Source organism: Vitis vinifera, chromosome 18 (assembly GCF_030704535.1).
Source record: "Vitis vinifera cultivar Pinot Noir 40024 chromosome 18, ASM3070453v1".
Taxonomy (NCBI): Eukaryota; Viridiplantae; Streptophyta; class Magnoliopsida; order Vitales; family Vitaceae; genus Vitis; species Vitis vinifera.
The window spans coordinates 9,006,810-9,028,371 of NC_081822.1; the positions used below are offsets into that span (position 1 = coordinate 9,006,810).

The 21,562-nt window shown below is 36.4% G+C and overlaps 2 protein-coding genes across 2 annotated transcripts; one reads left to right on the plus strand and one right to left on the minus strand.

Moving 5' to 3' along the window:
* Positions 1-224: 224 nt before the first annotated feature.
* On the minus strand, positions 225-5,422 carry LOC100253929 (origin of replication complex subunit 2). The gene is made up of 6 exons (XM_002282600.3): positions 5,143-5,422; positions 4,633-4,739; positions 3,798-3,930; positions 1,927-2,218; positions 1,424-1,651; positions 225-1,348 (listed from the first exon to the last, which is right to left on the minus strand). The coding sequence occupies exons 1-6, from the start codon at positions 5,269-5,271 to the stop codon at positions 1,149-1,151; spliced, it is 1,089 nt and encodes a 362-aa protein (XP_002282636.1). The 5' UTR covers positions 5,272-5,422; the 3' UTR covers positions 225-1,148.
* A 2,125-nt stretch (positions 5,423-7,547) lies between these two features.
* LOC100248838 (uncharacterized) lies at positions 7,548-21,468 on the plus strand. The gene is made up of 7 exons (XM_002284574.5): positions 7,548-8,035; positions 8,213-8,301; positions 8,459-8,597; positions 19,968-20,048; positions 20,195-20,317; positions 20,529-20,791; positions 20,934-21,468. The coding sequence occupies exons 1-7, from the start codon at positions 7,876-7,878 to the stop codon at positions 21,042-21,044; spliced, it is 966 nt and encodes a 321-aa protein (XP_002284610.1). The 5' UTR covers positions 7,548-7,875; the 3' UTR covers positions 21,045-21,468.
* The last annotated feature ends 94 nt before the right edge of the window (positions 21,469-21,562 follow it).

Consider the following 21,562-nt stretch of genomic DNA (forward strand, 5'->3'; position numbering starts at 1 on the left):
GTGCCATACCATATACGGCCTATCCAAATGCAGTAGATGCATCATTTTCTGGCGCAACGAAACTCCTTACACCTCCACCAAACTGTCTTCCCTTTCCTTCTGAGCTGACGTATTAATCAGGTGAAAAAGACCCTTCATTTAAATAAATAAAAAATCGATGCGTGAGCTAGATCCATTTATGCCCCACCTTGACCTAAATTTTTCCATTTTTTTCTGTAAAAAAATTTAATGAGCTTGCGTGGGATTGCAAAAGACTACTAAAAATAATCAGTTTATAAAGACAAATAAGGAACACAAGACTTTTAAACAAGTTCATGGCTCCTCGACCCAGATGCAAGTAGGTAGATCATTGATCCTGAATCCATTCAACTTTCCTAACTCCTCCTGGGATGCTTTCTTTAAACCTATCTAAATTCTTAACAATTCAAAAATGGTCAATGGAATATATACCATCTGACGGTGATTGTATCTGATCAATGGCAGTAAATCCAAATTAGGGGCAAATTAGTTTTCAGTAAGCACAAATAGCAAGGGCCACTTGTCCTCTCATGGAGCCGGACCTTCAATAAGTTAAGGTTCACCAACTTGTGGCACATAACAAAATATTTTAAAGGCTCCGAGTTCAAACGTAGTTAACCATCTCTTGCATTGCATATGACCGCCCGTTCCAGCTCACAGAATTCACTGGTGTTTGCCTCCCCATCCAATCAGCAACAAGAAGTTGAAAGCCCGGTTGTTACTAATGATCATATTAATCAGGGGATCACATTCTGAACTTTCCAGAGAAGTAATGTCCAAAAGCGTGCCATTTGCTCCTCCTATTTTCTCAACCACTTGTTGGTTCTGCGGCTAAAATATAACATTCTGTGTATGATCAACAAAATTTTGCAGCATCCAAGAGATGTTGATGGACACAATCCCAGCACACCTTATTCAAGCACATTGTTGAGAACAGTGAAAATGATTATAGGACTGGTACAAAACCACCGGCATTGCCAATCTGATTTGAAGATGATGGTCTATTGGTAGAGATTAGGAATTGGGGCTAAAAGCAACACAACCTTGAACCACAATCCCATGTTTGATATTTGATGAGGCTGGCAAGACATTCTTTATGGAAGCCATGGTAGCAACAGGCCAAATAAATACTATTGACTGATATCTTGCAGAAGTTTTTCAAGCGCTTCAGTTGCAAGAGGGATGTACAAGCAGTCCTGACCATCAGAATGTCTCCTGGTTTTGATCAACTCATGATCTTTGAATTCTGTCAAATGAGAGTTCAGTGTAATCTGGCTACTCACCAGAAAGCGCTCTCGACAGATACTGTACAAATTGTTGACAGGCATCCCTGAAGAAAAATGTAACAAGATATGAGGAATCTGAGACAGAAAGATAATGCTATGAAGTATGTGTAGCTACTTGCCCTCTTCATCAGGATGTGCCAGTTGATGTTCTGCAAGAACTTTGAATACACTCTGGGCATTGGGCGTCAAACTCTGAAGAACTATTGCAGCTGTTTTGGCACTTTGGGCAGTGCCTCCATGAGCAAGAATCAAAGGGTAGAATATTCCCTCAGCCTTGTATGGCACAAAGGTAGGGACATGATACCAGCACCAGTTGAACTGTGTATGAACCATCTTCTTGTCCCATACTACCAGCAAACACAAATATGGTGTTAATAGATATAAACTTTGTTAAGGAAATATAGATGTTCCATAATGTTAGACATTGCTGCTTATCATGAAATATTGCCCAAGTAGCTTTCAAGAAAAAGAAAAGAGGAGAAAGAAATTCCCACGGCTAGAATTAACAATCAAATATGAAAATGTCATTCAACAGAAGCTATGCAAAACGCAATGGCATAGTAGGAAACTGAACATTGCTTATTCTCTATGAAATGATAACGGCTTGCAAGAAAATACTTACATAGAGGTGCGTTCACATGGTCAATAGAAGCAACCATACGGATGTGGGAACAAGCAGCAACACGTGCAAGGTATTGTTGAGTATCAGAGTCTCGTAATCCAGGTCCATCAATGTTGTGAATGACAACACAAACAAAACAATCATTTTTCTCCGAGTGTGACCCATCCATAAAAGCAAGAAGATCATCCATGGATCGAGAATTAAATGGCTGTTGAACTTTTGGGAAATCCCCTGAAGGAGTGCGTCTGGTTTTCAATTGATCCCATAGAGCTTCAGCTATGGCTGTCACAGCCTACCATGCAAAATGATAGTGATTTAATTGAATGTGAAGTGGACAAATAGTCAATATAATTAACTTGAATGATGACCCAAGCAAATGCTTATACTGTGTGGTACATAGGTTAAAGAAATGACTGGAGGAAATATGTGTAGCATACAGGTTAAACTACAAGTTATTAAACCACTACATATAAAAATGCAGATACATGGTTGGGTCAATGATTGAAGGCAAATTCCATGCAATTGGTTAATATAGTGATAAAACAATTCACTTGAGTCTAGCAACAGGAAAATATTTGAACTAAGCTAGTTATTAGATGCGAGCATATTCAGCACAGGAAAGAGAATCCCATTTCAAGAGAAAGGTAAATGCAAAAGATCCAGTTCTATATAAAAAAAAAAAAACAGGAAAAAAAAACCACCATCTTGTAATTAATATGAAATTAGGAATATCAATGCCTACCAAACCAATTAGATGGCTCTCTATTCCAAATTATGATAGCTTCACTCAATAATGTGTGGCAATTAAAAGTCTAAACATTACTTAATCCCTGGCTGAAAAACGAAGCCAACCTTGTTTTCATACTCTAACGTGAACAAAAGGCTATTAGCGCCTTAGTTACATTCTTCCTTGCATGGCATTGTGACACCAATAGCACTAGATCATTGACTTGAACAGGAGAAAAAAAATACAAAAACCCAGTGAAGACTATAAGTGGCATAAGAGAAACAAAAGTACAAAGAAACCCAAATAAGTTACAATCTCAACTAATTTGACACAAATAATATCAACTTTCTTGCTTTTTTTCCCAACAACAGTAGAGTTGCAGGTTAGGGGCATTTAAGCCTTGACAAAAACTCCATGCCCAGTTATAATCATAATCATTGGAAAAACAATAATTGTGTCAAATATATTATTCTGGAAAGTCAATTCTGCTAATAGGGCATTCAAGATTAGCTAATATCAACTTTCTTGCTCTATCTTTCAGTTAATATCTTGCTACCTTAGCAAGAACCGCAGCAAGAGAAACTAAATCTAATAAACAATAAATGGACATTTTAGTAAATTTAAAGGAACTAATCTACTGAATTCTTATCAACCTTAACAAAAATCATTTTAGTAAATGCATCAGATGAATAGCCATATTCACCATCATAACACTACTACTAGCCCTGTCACGAAGACTAACATTCTCAACATCACTATTCGCACACTCCTATCATCGACACAATCACCAAATCAACCTTGCGCCTCTGCATATCGTGTTCACACATTAAATTTTCCTGCCCATTTGAGTCTGTATAGAAAACCTAATATAACCTCTTTGTTATGGCCTTCCTCATACACAAAACTCTTTTCTGGACATGTTCCTATTATAGTCCACAAGATGTGCACACTAGTAAAAACAATGGCAGTACAAAAGCTCAAGGATATGAGCATTGGCTGTAACTTTACTTTGGTGTGTCCAATGTACAGAGCCGATATGTTTTTTAACGATGTCTACCATTGCAACTAAACTTATAATCCTAGAAAAATGCAAAAAGGCAAGAGAAACGCGTACCACTATAAAATAGAATCCAAGTAGCAATACCTGTTTTATATTGATTGACTGAAGATACCCATTGATTACCAGAACAGCACATTCAGTAAGTGCTGTTGAAGCAAAATCCTCGATCAAGGCCTTCTTAGATCCAAATCCATACATCAAAAGACCAAATCCACACCTGAAATTTTGTTAAAAATAATATGATAAGAATAAACACATGTAAAGATATGCTTTTAAAAAAAAATGTAGAATGTAATTAGACCTCAATCTCTGTAAAGATATGCTTTTAAAAGACTTTAGAATGTAATTAGACCTCAATCTCTACTATATGCATGTCATACATGTCAATCAATCAAGAACGTTGAATTAGGAACCTACACTCCACAAATCAGCCTGATCAGATGACATGAAGGATAGATCCAAATGACTTGTCAAAAAAAAGAAATGATGAATCCAAATTAATTATAGCAACAGCAGTTAAACAATTTTCCATTCTTCTGCAGACAATAACAGGGAACCATATTTCCATATGACATTGCTCCTAATCTTCCCTCATCTAGGTCAAATAACTCAATCATAACAAATCTCTTTTGTGATGATGAATATCCAACAAGCAACATATAGTAGTAAGTAATAACATCCAATTTGTTACATGCGTAAGTGCACAACTAAATTGGCAGAACTCCAAGAATTCAGAAGAAACCTTCCTATGAAGTATCAACACTCAAATTATTAGTAAAAACCTCATTTCAATGTCCTCAGACGATCAAACGCTCAAAAAATCACTAGCAAAAATTAGCTACATCAGGAGTCCAGATAAATACAGCAAAGGCAATTCTAACACTTCTAAATTCCCATCCACCGACAACAAGGTCCGTACCTTAGCTCAAATACCCATTTAGGGTATAAACTTTTATAACTGTTCAACAAAGAGCCGATCTCCTTTTCATGTTTGGATTCAATACTACGTGCTGCTGCTCTTAGCTCCTGCACTCAGTAATAAAAAAATGCCATTTACATTTAGGCTCTGTTTGGTTGCCCCAAACAATGAAAAAAGACTGAGAAGAAGGAAAGTGAATTTTTTTGAAACTTTGGGATAGTACATAAGAAACCGCAGCCCAAAGTTAACTCAGTCAAGCAAAAGAACAAAATTCAACGAAATTGATCTTTTCGTTTCCTTGATTAAGCCTAAAAATTCTCTTTTTTTTTTTTTTTTTTTTCCCTCCTTCGGACTTAATTCTAATTTTATTTTCCTTTCTACTTACTCCATTTTCAGCTTCTCGTAATACCAAAATAACGGAGAAAAAAATGTCCCATTCTCATTTCCTTTTCTTTTCTCCTCTATTTCTCAGCAACCAAATGAACAATAAAAAATAAATAAATAGAGGACCTGTTCGTCAACGAGCTCGATGTCAGATAGCTTCCGGGATGATTTCTTTCCAGATCCACCCAACTCTTTGGCGATAAAATAGTTTCTAGCGAATCCGAATTCCTCATCTTCGCCGTAGTTTCCCTCCATGATTCCTATTCCAACTGCCAAACAGATCGTAAGCCCTAATCACTGGATGGAAATAAAGCGGAGAGACCAAATAAAATTTTTCTCGCAATGCAGAACCCCTAGTATGTTTCCCGCGCTTTTTCCTTTCTTATGAAGTCAGTTCCTCTGCAATGTAATATTTCTACGGTATTGCATTAAGTCAAGGGTTTAGATACTCTACATCGCACTGATGTGTTTTGACGCGCCCATTTGGAAATGATTCAAATTTCAAGCACCTTCCTTTCAATTTTCACGGGAAAAAGATCAAACTCCTAATTATTTTTATGCAAGTGTATTAAATTTTAAATTTTCATTTTATTATTATTATTATTAAAAAATAGCGTATCAAAACACATATTTTCAAATTACTTCCTTAATTCAAAGTTAATCCTTCAATATAATTTAAACCTTAATTCAATCCTGATATAAGGTTATAATTAAGGCATATTCAAACAAGTTGTTTTTTAAAATTAGAAAATATTAACAATATTTACATAATATATAATAACTTTTAAATATTTATATTAAAAAATGGTCATTTTTAAAACTATTTAAAAAAATTAAAATGCAAAAAAAAATTATTTCCTCAAAATTTAATTTTTCTAGAGAGTGATTTTTTAAATATATCATAAATTTGTGATTTTTATAAATAATGTTTTGTTTTTCTATATTTTTTTCATTTTAAAAATAAAAAACACAAATAATATAAACTAACATTTAAGGTTTATTTTACAACTGTTTTTGAAAACAATTTTCTATTATTAAAAATTAGAAGATATGAAAACAAGTTTAATAATTAATAAACTATTTTATGTTATCCATTTTTAAGAATAGAAAACATGATATTTTCAAAAAATATTTTTTTAATATTTTTTACTTTTTTTTGGAATTATTTAAAAATAGTAATTATAAATAATTAAAATTAAAACATTAAATATATAAATTATTTTTAAAACATATTTTAAAATATTAAAAAATTTTCACTTTCAAATATACTTTTGTTTTATAAAGCATCGTGGGATAATTTTCAAAAATTAATTTTTTAAAATAATTATCGAGCCTTATTTTTTCTCTTTTTTCTCCTCTAACATATTTTTATTTATTTATTAACAATGCAACAATAAAAAATTTGAAGTGCGAGAATCATTGTTCGTTCGAATTTTATATTCTACTCAAAATATTCGATTGCAATTAATTAAATATAGCATCGTATCAATTCTAATATTTTAGAATTTGATCCACTTCTTTAAAATTTAGTAATCTCATGGCTGATAGTGTAGCGCATGGTACACAGGCGTTATTTTAGAAGAAAAAAATCTGCCCCCTACATACTCTTCAGTCTTCACTGTCCATTCGATCCGGCCTCTCGTGTATTTATGGAAAGCACGTGACCCAACTTGCTTCACTAATGGCAATTGGCAGTAGCCGTCCCCACAAGCGAGCACGAGTCTTCCCCCGAGACACAAGAATAATGGTAATAATATATTGTTTTCGAAATAGGATCCAACGGATGAAGGAAAGCACACGTGGCATAAGTCGATTTAATTTTAATTGGTTAAATAAAAATAATTTTTAGAACGGTTTTTATTTAATTTTTATTTTATAACTAATTTTTTGTTATGACATTAATTTTGAATCCCCTTGATTCAGAATAAATAATATTTGTAAGATTAAGTGTGATATCATTACAAATTTATTCAAAAAAATAAAATAAAAAATATAAAAAATAGACATGTTTAAAAAGCAGAAAAATTCGTTCGATTCAGAATAAATAAAATTTACAAGATTAAATGTGATATTATTACAAATTTATCCAAATTAAAAATCATATTTTTCATACAAAATAAAAGTAAAAATATAGAAAGTAGAGCCTGCATAAAGGACTTTATTAATGGCATGGTAGTCAATTAATTACGGTATGAATTTACGATACATTTAAACTCCTCGTACATTTATTCGGTTTAAAGGAACTTATCAAGGAATTAAATGGAGGCAATAATTCAAATTAGCAAATTTTATATTATATTTTAATATTTTAATTTGGACAGAAGCAAAATACCAAAAATACCCATCAAAATACGGGCGGTCATCCCAAGGTCGTACGGTACGCTTAATCCAATGGGACAGAGATTCCACCAATGCACAGCGTTACACCCTAGCGCACGTTAGCACCAGGTTGGTCCGTTTCGCTTGACCCTTGGCTTAGTCTAGCTCCACCTCCTTTAATGATTGACCACCGAGATGGTGAAAACTAGGGCCACCCAATTAACTCCCGCACAAACCGCGGTACACGTTAGCACAGAACGCCGTCACTAAACAGCGCATTAAGAGTCTACGACCTTAATACACGACACATTAAGCGACTTCACCACCACCACAACTACTTTTACTGTCGGTTTTCAGAGCGTCCATTGGCCCCGGAAGCAAAAGCGATTGGGAAACTTCTCTTGTTTTGTGTCGAGAAAAAGGGCGCGTTTGGTTGTAAAGATCGATCCATCGATCCGTTTCCTGGAATATAGATTCTTGAGAAAATCTTGCAATAGAGAGAGAAAGATGATGATGGGATGAAGGTGAGGGAGGAGGGAGATGGCGAGAATAGAGTGGGGATTTCAGGGGAGAGGGAAGTGGTGTTCGTACAAGAGAACCACTCTAATTATCTGTTCCATCAACATTGCTGTAGCTCTTTATGTTCTTCACTCTCTTTATAACTCTATTTACATATCCTCCAATATCGATTCGCAAAGCGGTAAGGCTCTAATTCAAACTTGGTTGATTCCAGAATGCAGTGCTTTTTTTTTTTTTTTGAGCTGTAGTTGGATTGTAGGAAAATCCACCTGGCATTTGGGGTTCCTGTGAAAACCCAATTACGATTTATTCTCTTTTTACCGTGTTCAGTGATTGTTGATTGTTTCTTTGTATTCAGCTGTCAAGTACACCCCAGATCAGATTAGGAAAATGGAAGAATCAATTCGGATCCGAAGAGCGTCCGAGCCTGTAGAACTTGTTAAATTGGTAAACCCTCATTCTCATGGTTGCTTTCTTGGTTTTTATTAGTCGTATTGTTGGGGTTTCACAAGATTTGTTTTCTTGGAATTCTTGGGGGTTGGGCGTTTGGTTGGTTGATTGAGCTGGATTAGTTTAATGGGAACTTTGTTGTTGTGGGCATTAGGTGAAGGAAGTAGAAAAAGAGTTATCTAGAGAAGCATCTGAGGTAGAATTGCCACAGCCCATTAAACAAAAGATAACTGATGAGATTCTTCAGAGGTTGAAAAGCCTTGACCATAACTCCAATGTGAGTGTGCAGAGAGGTAGGTGCACCTTAATTTCCTTGCAGTTTTACCAATTTTGTGTCAATTACCCATTATTTGTCCATGTGATAGAAGAATTTTTGATATAATATTGCATCATCTTTTCAAGGGCTGTTGTATGCCAAAGGAAGCAAGTTCAAGTTTCATTACAAACACAGGTTTTAAACATTGAATTTTTTAGTCATTCCCTGCTATATTTTCAGTCAAAGCTATTGTTGAAATCAAAAGAAACTTAAAACCAACTTTTGCAAAGAGTTTGGGGACATTATTTTTGCTAATAAACATGAAGGAGAGAGACTCATTATTGCCAACATGCATTTACTACACGCAAATTTGGTAGTGATTGTAATCATTGATATATTGCATCATGAATCAAAAGGTATAAGAAGGATAGAATATCCTTCTAGGCATAAGAATAAAGAGATATGGGGGGATCTTATACTAGAGCCTACTAGAATAGCCAATACAAACATCATGTAGCAAAAGAAGACAAAAGAGCACAATGATACAATTTAGCAACGGATAAAATCCCCAACAAAAACCGCTAAGCGACTGATACTGAGCTTGGCCAAGGAATCAGCTTGGCGGTTAGCGGAGCAGGGGAACCACTGAAAAGAACACCCCATCTCTATAAACAAGTCTGAATCCTGCCAATATTGAATCCAATTTGCAAAAGCCTCTCTGTGTGTGACACCCAGGCTATTTCTGTCGCTATATGGCTCTCCACTACAAAGTTGATGGAGCCACAGGGCATTTGCTTGAGTCAATCCTTCAAGTAGTGCTCACATCTCGGCCTTTATTGCCAATCCTGTCCCAGTCAGCATGGGAAAACCTCTGATTAACTCTCCTCCATGATCACTTATAGGTCCACCAATGCCTATGTGTCGTGGATTTTATATATGAGGTCTACCTGCTAGGCATGTAAAATGTATAATAGCACAAAATTGAACCTGTTCTAAATATGATGACGTAAAGCACTTGGCAATACCAATATTTGATTGATATTAGCAATAATGATAACGCGAACTACTTGTATGAAACAAAAAATTGCACTTATGGTTTAAATCAAGTTGGATGATTACCCATTATTACAAATCACTTTAATGAAATGAAAATTTGCAATTATGATTCAAATTGAGCTGGATGATTACCCGTTATTTTCTATGTAAATGAAAAATTATATAAAAAAGTTCATGATGAAAAAGGGGATGCAACTTAAATAACCTTTAAAATCTTATGTTGAAATTAAGCCAAAGTTCTCTTATCCCTGAGTGGTAAGTTGCTTGTTGCAAACCTTTTCTTTTTCTTTTGGAAATGATGGAACATCTCTAATATTTTGGTATTGAATGTGGAAATATTTGTAGAATTTTTAGGAAAAGGATTTCCAAATGTTTCTGTAGCCTTTAGCTTACATTAATTATGTTTAGAATCTACATAATATTTTCAACAACAGCAACAATGACATAGCTGTAAATCCTGCCTATTGGTTGGCTACATGAATTTTGTCTACCTTTTAACTCTATTTGGAGCCAGTCTTCGATCATGACTTCTCTTACTGCCTTGACTCTGGTTTTTTGGTCTCCCTTCTGTTGTGTAAGCATCATTGACTTGAATCAAATCAGTTCATAGTTCTTATTGCTGTATCTGTTAGTTTTTATTGCTTAAGTACGAACCATCTTAAACAATCTTTCCTCATCTTGTTTTCAATTGGTGTTACTTCTCACCTAAGCGTAGTTATTTCCTAATCTTGATGGTTATTTCCTAATTTTTTCTTATTTCGCCACTTGTTCATAGCGGCATCTTGTTTCTGTGAGACTCATTTTTCAGATATGTTGTTTCTTCTTGCCCAACATTTTGACCTAAAAGTTTCCTGGAGAAAAACTTTTGTCTACAGATGTGTTCTCTTTACTTTCTTCTTAGATTTCCCAAACATCTCCTAATTGTTTCCTCTATCACACTACTTGTATTGTTTGGTTTATGCTTCCTACTTCCTTTTCCATCTCATCTCATATTTCCATTTCCTAATCTAAATTATGCAATTATTAGAATTTAGAACTACCATAAAATTATCTACAAAAATTATTAAAAAGCTATTAAAATTTTTAGAAATTGTGACTAATTTGTGGGAGCTACTAAATCTTTTACCACCTAGGCAATTTGAAATTAGAAATTGGGTGTAGTAAATAAGAAATTGATGAATTATATGTATCTATTAAAAAAAGAAATTGATGATTTATACGTCTATCCATATAAAGCTGGGGGACTGGTGGGACCAGTGGCTCCACTTTGCCATATTATTTTTCACTTATACATGAAGGTGAAAAAGGCCCTTCATTTGCTGGTTTAGAGTCCAGACTGTTCAGGCTTTTTCTTTGTTGCAAAAGCAATCATAAAATTTCAAGGAATAACATTTAAACTTTGTGCCACTTATTTGAAGAAAATGGATTGTTATTATTATTGTCATTTTTCTGGGGTTTTGACTTGGGGCAATGAACCCTATTTTTATTTTTAAAATTTAGAATTCTATATTGTACACACAGTGTGCTTGAACAACAATAAGAAGGAAAGAAAGTAAAATAAAACAAAATAAAAGAGAAAAGAAAAAAATTAAGTTTGTGCTTCCCTGAGATGTGTATTCTATGAATAGCATATGAGCTCAGCTTTCTTTGTTTTTCTGTTTTAAGTTAAAATTTGATCTCTCTATATGCGTATATACTTTTTAGTCCATATGTTTAGCTGTGTTGGAAAGTTTTAGTGGTCTGTTGCGCACTGTCTTTTTATGACATATATGACTTGAGAGTTGATGGTAATTGGCCCTTTTTAACTATCATGGAATTTGGATTTTTCTATTTTTCCTTAGATCTCCTTGGATTGAGCCGGGACTGACTTCTCACATTTGGATTTTATAGGGGGACTGGGTCAAGGTTGGGATGTCTGGCCTTTGTATTTGTGTTTATTTCCTCTTTCTCTTTTGGGGCTCTCTATATACTTCTGGTATACTTGGATTGTACCTTTTTTTGTTGAGGTGTTTCTCAATATTGTGTCTCAACCTTATCTATCAAAAAAAAAAAAAAAAATCCTGTCTCAACCTTAGCCTTCTCTAACTCGATCCATTGCTAGTTTTGGTCATATCTAGTACTTATAGCTAACTGTATTTTGCTGATCCAATTTTAGTAAACGTTATCTATTTCCAAGTTCTTATTGAGAAGGGAGGAATTTAGGATGTGAAAAATGGAATTGGACTTTTGAATTCCATCTCCCTTTTAGAAGAATGGTAATGTAATTTTTATGCCATCCTCTAGGAATTAGAGCATTACCTAAACTTCCTCACTTACACTTCCATCGTAAGCTTGTCACACCATAGCCATTGCTTCCTTAACGTCTCTATAGTACCACTAGCATTACATTATTACTATCACCAACTCCACTTATGCGAGCATATTTTGCTAGGTTAAGGGTTTTTTTTTTTTTTTTTTAGGTGGGATAGGTGAACTAAGATGCAACAAAATGCACCTAGAAAAAAGGGGGCACCCTATATACACAAGGGGTATAGAAGATGCACCAAGGAATAAATTATAAAAAGGAGAAAAACAACATAAGATACAGCAACATAGAGCGATGTAGCTTTATTTAAAGTTTTAAACTATCAATTAAATCTAATAATGATTAGTTGGATATAACAGTCCTTTCACTACTTCATGAGGGACTTGATTAAAATCTCCTTCAAATTTCAATTCAAAAGCTCCTCCTCGGTAAAGGTCTAGCTATTGTGTTCTCTCCAAGTGCATCAAAACAAACAGAGGGGAGCTATTCAATATACTTTCTTTCACAACACAACCATGAGGAAGCTCTTTTTTTTTTTTTTTTTGATGAGTAAAGCAATAGAGTATTAAAAAAAAAAGAGCTCCAAAACAGTGCTCTGAAGTGGACAGGAAGATCTATTAACTCTAGAAAGATCCATCACATTTCGAATATAGCAAAAAAAAAAAAAAAAAGGTTTAATAGCAGCCAGGTTTCATCAAAGTAAATGAGAATGTGATTTACTAATTTGTTACTTGACTTAAAAATAATACATCTATTCACCAATGACCAATCCTGGGTGGGTTTGTATTTGAATTGGGTAATAGTTCTTTTTGAAAAATTTTGCTTTACCAATGGACAATTTTAAGAACCTAATAATCATGTAATAAGGAAGATAACTACAAAGCAATAAAGAGATAGGGAGAGAAAATCTTAACTAGATATAAAATGGTTTGGTGCAATCCTGCCTACTTCTACGATCCTCAAACTCCACCAACTCGTAAGGTTGCTCCATTATCACAAAAGGATCCTCCAAATGCAAGGCTCTGTTTGAGTATGATTGATTTCCGAGGGACAAATCAACCTTACAATGTTTGACAAGTGAAAAACACTCACTTAAACCATTCTCTCTCAGAGTGAACTTACAATGAATAAGAATTAACTGAAGACCTAGCTTGAAACAATAAGACATATGAATGAAAGTCACTAAGCTCTAAGGTGCAGTCAATAAGAGTATGCAAGTTTGGTGGAAATTGAACTAAAGGTGTGTTTAAGGCTTACAAGGATTGGCAAGAATGATTTTCAGGCATTAGAAGTGCCTCAATTGAGGTTCAAAAGTCTTTTACACCAAGAATTTGAAAGAAATAATGATTAGGTAGCAATTTCTGCTCAATCTGTCAATTGGCAGGTTCACCAGTTAATTAGCCGTTGGCAACTAATGCACCTTGCAAGTGACCTTGATGATTATAGAGGCAAACAAATTGAGTGGTTTTTTTATAGCTTAGTTGTCTGGAGCCTTTTTTTTTTTTTTTTTTTTGATAGGAAACGGCATAGGAATATATTGATAAAAAGAAGGTACAATTAGAAGGATGAGGAATCCTCCCAACAAAGAAAAACAAGACTACAAGTAATCAAATATAAGAAAGTACAAAAAGAGAAAAGTAGACACTCTAGTTACACGCCGCTAACCAATCAAGTTGTAATATGTTAAGAGGAATCCCCTTAAAAACCTTAGAACAAAAAGCCCAAAAAGAGGTAAGAAAACAAATAGAATCCCAAAGAAACTCAGAATTCCTTGCTTTGTCCTCAAAAATCCTTGCATTTCTTTCCCGCCACACCACCCACATTAACGCGATGCACGCGTTTTGCCATAAAACAATCTCTCTTTTGGAAGATCCAAAACCATTAAAATTACTAGATAACATGTCAAAGATGCTCCTTGGGGAAACCCAATCCATCTTTGCTGATTGAAATAATCTGTGCCACAACCCTATCGTCAAAGAGCAATGAAGGAAAAGGTGATCTACTGTTTCTCCATGATTCATGCACAACTTACATATGTCAGGGCTAAGTGCTTTGTAGGGTCTTCTCAATTGCAGTAAGTCATTAGTATTAACCTTCTTGTGAGCCACCAACCAGACAAAGGACTTGACTTTGAAAAGAACTTGAGCATTCCAGACAAACTTGGTAGGGAAAACTGGAGGCGACTCAGAATATTGGGATAAGGCCAGAAAGAAAGATTTGACTGTGAAAAGACCTGAAGGAGATAAGGACCAAGATCTCTTATCTGGAACCGAAGGTGATATGTGTAGACGATCAAAAGACTGCATAAGGCCCTCTAAATCTTCTATCTCAGAATCAAAAAGATTTCGGCGAAAATTGAAATTCCAAGAGAAGGGGTGGGTATATCCAAGAATTGATGAAATAGGAGCATTTTTATCCGTGACTACGCTAAGTAATCTTGGATATTGGACACCCAAAGGTTGTTCCCCCCACCACAAGTCATCCCAGAACCGAATTCTATCCCCATTACCTACCACAAACCGAGTAAACTTGGAAAACTCTTGGTAGACTAGTGCAATGGCCTTCCAAGGACAACGATGAGACCATCTAACTATGTTGTTGACATCCCAGCCATTGGAGTGTGATCCATAAATGCTTAAAATAACCTAATGCCACAGAGCTGAACCCTCCCTAGGATATCTCCATAACCACTTCCCTAAAAGAGCGACATTCCTTATAGATATCTTTCCAAAACCCAATCCCCCTCTCGATTTCGGCTTACACACTACGTCCCAATTAACCAAATGGTCTCTTTTGCCTTCCCCTACGTCTGACCATAAAAAATCTCTTTGCATTCTCTCAATTTTTGCTGCCACAGAGGCAGGAATCTTAAACAAGGAAAGAAAGTAACATGGCATATGGGTGAGACAAGATTGAATGAGGGTTATTCTACCTCCAAAAGATAAATATGCCTTCTGCCACTCATCTAATCTCCTTGATATCCTCTCAATCACAGGATCCCAAAAGCCACTTGCCTTAGGATTCCCTTCCAGAGGAAGACTCAGGTAAAGTATAGGCCACCCAGAAGCCTTGCAATCAAGCATCTCGGCCAACCTAGAAAGGTGATTCTGCTCAAGATTAATACCATAGATATTGCTTTTGTCAAGATTAACTTTCAAACCGGAAATATGCCCAAACACTAGCAGGACATTCTTAAGGGTCATCATATCCTCCTCCCGAGAGCTGGAAAAGAAAATGGTATCATCTGCAAATTGTAAGTGGGAAACCCTTGTTCTATTCCTGCCCACCCTGAAACCCTCCAAGACGTTTCTCTCCTCAGCTTTCAATAACATCCTACTCAATACATCTGCCACTATAGTGAACAAGAACGGTGATAAAGGGTCTCCTTGTCTTAAACCTCTAGATGCCTTAACCCACCCTTTCGCATTACCGTTCACCAAGACTGCAAAAGAAACCGAGGACAAGCAACCTCTCATCCATTTCCTCCATCTAAGACCAAACCCTTTCATCTCCAACACATGATCCAAAAAATCCCAACTCACATGATCATAGGCCTTTTCAAAGTCAATTTTGAATACAACTCCTTCCTCCCCTGATCTTCTTTTCTCATCCACTATCTCATTGGCTATGAGAACTGCATCCAAAATTTGTCTCCCTTGAACGAAGGCTCCTTGAGTAGAATGGATGGTCTCGTGAAGTACCCCTCTTATGCGCCCTGCTAACACTTTGGCTATTATCTTGTAAAGACTAGTGATCAAGCTAATAGGTCTAAAGTCTGAGATTCGCCTTGACATGCTTTTTTTAGGTAACAGAACTATAAAGGAAGCATTGGTGCTTTGATTAATAATTCCGCTCCTATGAAATTCTGCAAACACTTTCACTAGATCCTCCTTTATCACTTTCCAACAATCTTGAAACACTGCAATGGTAAAGCCATCCGGCCTCGGAGTCTTATCCCTATCCATCTGATAAATAGCCTTAAAAATCTCTTCTTCAGTAAAGGGGGATTCCAACCTAAACGCACTCTCACCAGATATAGGGGACCAATCTAAGTCTTCCACTCTCCAAGGCTCTCCAGAAGGACTCGTGTAGAGCTTTTCAAAATACCTTAAAATCTCCTCTTTTATGCTCTCTGAATTATTCATCATTAGGCCATTTTCATTCTCTAACTCCTTAATAAATTTTCTATTTCGCCTGCCATTGGCCACCTTATGAAAAAATTTTGAGTTACAATCCCCTTCTTTTACCCATTTCACCCTAGCTTTTTGTCTCCAATGTATTTCTTCCCTCAAAATCAACTCCTCTAGCTCCCCTTTTCTTAAAGCTCTTTGGGCTAAAAGTTCATGGGATAGGCCCCCTTCTTGCTCCAAGGAATCAAAGTTAACTAAATCAGATAAGATATCTTTTTTCCTTTTACTTAGCTCTCCAAAAGAAGCCTTATTCCACTCTTTCAATTTGGCTTTAACGAACTGTAATTTCCTCATGAACTTGTGCCCTTCCCACCCATTTCCTTGAAACTCCCTCCACCATCTTCCAAAACTCTCTTTAAAACTAGGATGTTGCAACCACATATTTTCAAACTTGAACGGCGTTGGACCCCACTTGAACGGATTAGTTTCCAAGACAATCGGCCAATGATCCGATGTCCATCTTGGCAGTACTCCTTGAATACTTTGAGGAAATGCTTGTTCCCACTCAGTTGAGTATAGGAAACGATCTAATCTCTTGCAAACTGGATTCTCTTGCATGTTTGACCAAGTAAATGATGCACTCCTTAAAGGTAAATCTATCAATTCGCAATCTCTTATGAAATCATCAAAATCCTTCATGCTTGGGGTTAATCTAGAATCGCCCAATTTTTCTGAACTTCTCCTTATGACATTAAAGTCACCGCCCACACACCAACGCGGATAAGCAAGCCCAACAATGTCTGAAAGCTCCACCCAAAAATCCTTCCTGAGAGCTGAGTTGTTTGGGCCATAAACTACAGATATCCACAGAGATTCGCAACCGTCCAATGCGAAATTGATTGAGACCGAAAAAGAACCTAACACTACCTCCTCCCTGCACAATTTTTTAGCGTCCCATATGATCAAAATCCCACCCGAAGCCCCACATGCCGGAAGGGCTGCCCAATCCTTATTTCTAGCTGTCTAAACACTACCCACGAATCTTCTATCACACTCCTCCTTTTTTGTTTCCTGAATCATCACTACATCTTCTTTTCTGATCTCAGAAAATCCTTAACCACCCTTCTCTTTTTCTTTGAACCCAAACCCCTGGTATTCCAATTGATTATCTTCATGTGAAACTCTGTGACCCTAATCTCCGAACCAAAACCAATTAGTCTCACAATCCTGTGGAGCATCTACTCTTCCTCCTGGAATATACCTTGATATCCAGAGTAGTCGTCTGGAGCCTTGTCAGCTAGTCACTGCCAAAGGGGTTGATTTTGGAGGACAACCAACCCATTAGCCAGTCAATTGCCTGGTTGACCATCTAGGAACTTCCAAAAGTCAATCCTTTGAGGGTCTTAAGCAGCCTTAACTTGTATGGCATTGGTTGCAATATTTTGAAAAACCTTACTGAGTTATATGAGTTTCAAAAATGTCTCAAATTTTTATTTTAACGAGATAGACTTAATTTGGAAAATAATTTCACGAAGTGAAGATTTAGATCTTTCAAAAAATAAAATTTTCCAATTGTACTTCAATAATTGATTTGCATGGTACTACTTCGATTGCACCTAGGCCTAACGTTACAAGGAAAACTAAAGCTATAAAATATGATCTTCCTTTGAGCTTCTTCATTTTTGGTCATTGAGCTCTTCCCTTTTCCTTGAAATTATAAATAATTGCACTTTGAATTTTAAGACTGGCATTAACTTGAGGGAAATGATTAAACACCAATTTTTGTTTTATCATTATCAGATTTGGATGAGAACCCTTGCAAAAACCTTGCACTAATAGACCTACTGAATAAAAAAAAGAAACCTTGGGCCAGCAGTCTAGGGTTAAAATTTTGCCTCACACCAGGCAAAGAAGCACACTCTCAGGGAAGCATAAGTGCCTCAATTCTCCATCCGAAGGAAAGTTTCATCATGCATAAGGACTTAAAAACAACTTTCACTTGGAACCTCCTCCACTTCCCTTCCTTCCACCAAAGGTTGTTGCCCATTTGACACATAATTTCACCTCATCAATGTAGGGCCTTATATCAGCCCACCTCTAGCACCCAATATTGGAAATGCTTCTGAAAGCTAGGGCAGCAATGACCTGCTTCCTCTCCAACCTCTCACAAATGGGTAGCTCTTGCATCTTTGGCATGGGCTATTTTAAGTTGTTTTGAATTTGACAAGCAAAGTAGGATTCTTAATACTGTCTATTGGTTGCTAAACAGGGGCTAAATCCCAGAACTTTTTTGATTCACATATTCAGATTACGTGCAAGTGGCTTATTAGAGCTCAGAGATCAGACTGTAAAATATGATATTGCATGTAAAAATAACCAACACACACTGCATATAACTGCACTGCCTGAGCAAGTATTGGGGTTTGACCAGATAGATAAATTCAGCTTTGTGGCTGAACTGTAAGCTAGAGTTCAGAATCAGGTTTGTATCAGCTTGCTCTGATCTAGGGATGAATACCTTTAACTAAAGCAGGCACTCCTGATTGCGGCCTAACCACATGCCATCCATCAAAACAATGTCACTCATTACTACCTTCTCTAGTACTTCTTCACTTTCATCATTGTCACATCCACTACACCATGTCTGTTATTGTTTCTACCCCAATTCCACTTCTATTGTCCCTAACCACCTTGCAACAAATGTTGTTGCTGCATCCACCATCACTTCATCTGTCTATGTGACCATAATTGCTGTGAATTTGTTATTGCGCCCACTTCCTCCACCACATCATTGGTAATGACACCAATACCATCGCCACCAAAGCTGTTATGGTTGCCTGCATCATTAGTATGTTCCTACCCTATTGGCACCAACCCCTACAGAATCACTAATATACCTTGCTTGTTGCTACTGCTGCGTTGTTGTCACCACCACTGCCCCCTTATTGCTGACTACTCACAATACTGTTATTTCATCACCATTCCTGTCAACTTGTTGGATGAGTCCAATTTCCTTCTATGGTAGTTGTTTTTTCAGTTCACCTTATATGACATCTAGTTGAGGCATTATCAATGAAGATGGATAGTGAACCGATGTGAAGTGATTAAGCGAAGGTGATGTGGATATGGTTAAAGGAGAAAATTTTTGTTGAATAAATTATAAAAGTTCGTAATTCAAACCAAAGCCCCTGTTATGGAATGGAGCGAGGTCATTACTTTTCTTTTCTTTATACCTTAGGGGGTATATAAGTTGGCCAGGTTTGAAGGTGTCTTGATATGGTTGCTTATCTCAAAATTGGTCTTAGCTTGTGAAGTTTGAAGAGGGAAAACATTAAGAAGTTCATATTTGATTCCCAAAGGGATGATGTTCTGGTGTTTGTCCTCACCTTGAGGATGGGACATGGAAGTGGCTTTAAGTTATTGGATTTTCATTTTGGAAATATTATTCTATCTTTCTTGGTTTTCATGTTACTATACGAGGGTTTTCTGCATTTGAAAACGTGGGTGTTAATTTTTCACTTGTCTTATTATACTTTCAACAAATTCCAAATCCTTTTGAGACATTCAGGCCTTAATCTTGGGAGCATTGATTGCTAACATGAGCAACTTCACTTGGATTTCTAATGTGAGATAGATCATTAAATATGGAAGCAAATAGCTTTATTGGATTTTAATTTTGTATCATCTAGGCCTTTACTTATTTTTTTCGACATCATTAATTTTGCTAATTGTTCCATAAGTTTATTTTATTTGTTTTAGAAGTAGCACTACTTGTTTTGTGATTTTGTTTTTCACCTACACCTGTTATCACAATCTGAAATTGATGCTATAAACTGTGTAAAATTTTGGGATATCTATGTTTGATTTTGGTCCATGTCTTGCCACTTATCTTGTTAATGCTATTTCTGATGGACAGAAGCAGTTGAAAGCTGGCGGAAGGAAAAAATAGAAGAAGTCAAGAAGTCTATGAATTCAACTATTTCACCTGAAGAAGCTGGTATATTTGTATTCTCTTCTAGAGGATGTGTTTTTTTGGTAACTTATAAGTTTGTCATATTTAAGATCCATTACATATCCTTCGTTGCTACAAAATTATGTGGGTCAATTCCTTGTCCTTATTGTTCTGAGTTAACCTGGTTGCAGGGATGCTAGTGAGAGCCTTGGAGTCCAATTGGGCTGTGCTATTTGAGGAAATTGGACTTTGGATGCCAACTGAAGTCATTTACAAGGAACATGATGATAAACCTGAGGGTGAAGAAGAGTTTGGTAATGAACCAGTTTTCCCATATTTTTTCCTCTTGATTTCTTTAACATTTCTCAACCACACCTGGCTGCCAAAAGACTCACTTTTTAATTAATCTTACAAGTCTTATGTGTTGCTTCCTCCTCCACCCCTCCTTGGAGGATGAACTGTGGCAAAACAGGACAACTAGATTTTGAAAATGGTAAGTGAACTAACCAATAACTGTCTCTCCAGATGATGGAATTATACCTGGCAGACCAGTTCCACCTGAATGCCATGCGGAGATTCATACAGATTATGATGGTGCTGCTGTCAGATGGGGCCTTACCCACCATAAAGATAGTGCAGCAGATTGTTGCCAGGCGTGTTTTGATCAAGCTAACCATGCCAAGCCAGGTGAAAAGAAATGCAATATATGGGTGTATTGCCCATCCGAGACAGGGTGCTTTTCTCCAGACATTTATGAACACAAAAATGGGGAGTGCTGGCTGAAATATGTAAGCTTCAGCTTATTTTTCCATTAAGTTGGAACTTCATCGTCCTTCTTTCACTTCCAATGATCTATTGGAATATTTGCTTAAATTTTCATTAGGGTTCGGCTCAGTCTAATATTCTTGTTTTTTCAATTTTGAAAAACAGGCAGAGAAACCCAGACTAAATTTTAAGGACAAGTATTCTGAATCATATAGAAATGCCCACCCATCAGCGCCATTGTTTGTTCCCTGGGTCTCTGGAGTTGCTAGTGCATGATTGGTTTTTCCAGCAAATGGGCCACCAATTTGACGAGATACTGAAGCTACAAACACTACCCAGAAGTGGAAAATTTTCAAACCCACATAGAGCAAACCTCTACTGGAATCTCTACCATTCAATCTTTATGTCGGTTGGGTTTGCTTTCTTTTTGCATCTGTTGTTTTTCCAAGGAGAGAAATGGCGAGTGGAGTTGGGTTTGAAGGTGATGTTAGATAGTAGTGTAGCCATGACATTTTTTCTGTAATAGAGTGAGGTGGGGATGGGGGGAGTCTTAGCCCCTGTGCTGATATGGAAGTGTGGTGCAGAGGGTGGGGGATGCAAAAGGTAGTAACACATGTGGGGTTGTATTCTGAGAAAATTGTTCATTACAAGGGGATGTGAATTGTTTAGCACCATTTATTTTTAACTGGCTTTTAGACTATTTTTGAGTTTCTTAAGCTGTGATTGTGCATGGTGGTGGGTCCTTTCTCTACTTGTTACTTGCTAGGAGTATGATGATTTTTCCATGATAAATT

What these genes read in the sequence shown, in the direction of transcription:
- LOC100253929 (XM_002282600.3), bottom strand. Translation starts at nt 5,271, where the DNA reads ATGGAGGGAAACTACGGCGAAGATGAGGAATTCGGATTCGCTAGAAAC. An exon ending in AAATGGGTATTTGAGCTAAG is followed by an intron (nt 3,931 to 4,632) that starts GTACGGACCTTG and finishes ACAAAATTTCAG; the next exon opens with GTGTGGATTTGGTCTTTTGA. An exon ending in GGCACATCCTGATGAAGAGG is followed by an intron (nt 1,349 to 1,423) that starts GCAAGTAGCTAC and finishes ATTTTTCTTCAG; the next exon opens with GGATGCCTGTCAACAATTTG.
- LOC100248838 (XM_002284574.5), top strand. Translation starts at nt 7,876, where the DNA reads ATGGCGAGAATAGAGTGGGGATTTCAGGGGAGAGGGAAGTGGTGTTCG. An exon ending in CTGTAGAACTTGTTAAATTG is followed by an intron (nt 8,302 to 8,458) that starts GTAAACCCTCAT and finishes TGTGGGCATTAG; the next exon opens with GTGAAGGAAGTAGAAAAAGA. An exon ending in TATTTCACCTGAAGAAGCTG is followed by an intron (nt 20,049 to 20,194) that starts GTATATTTGTAT and finishes ACCTGGTTGCAG; the next exon opens with GGATGCTAGTGAGAGCCTTG.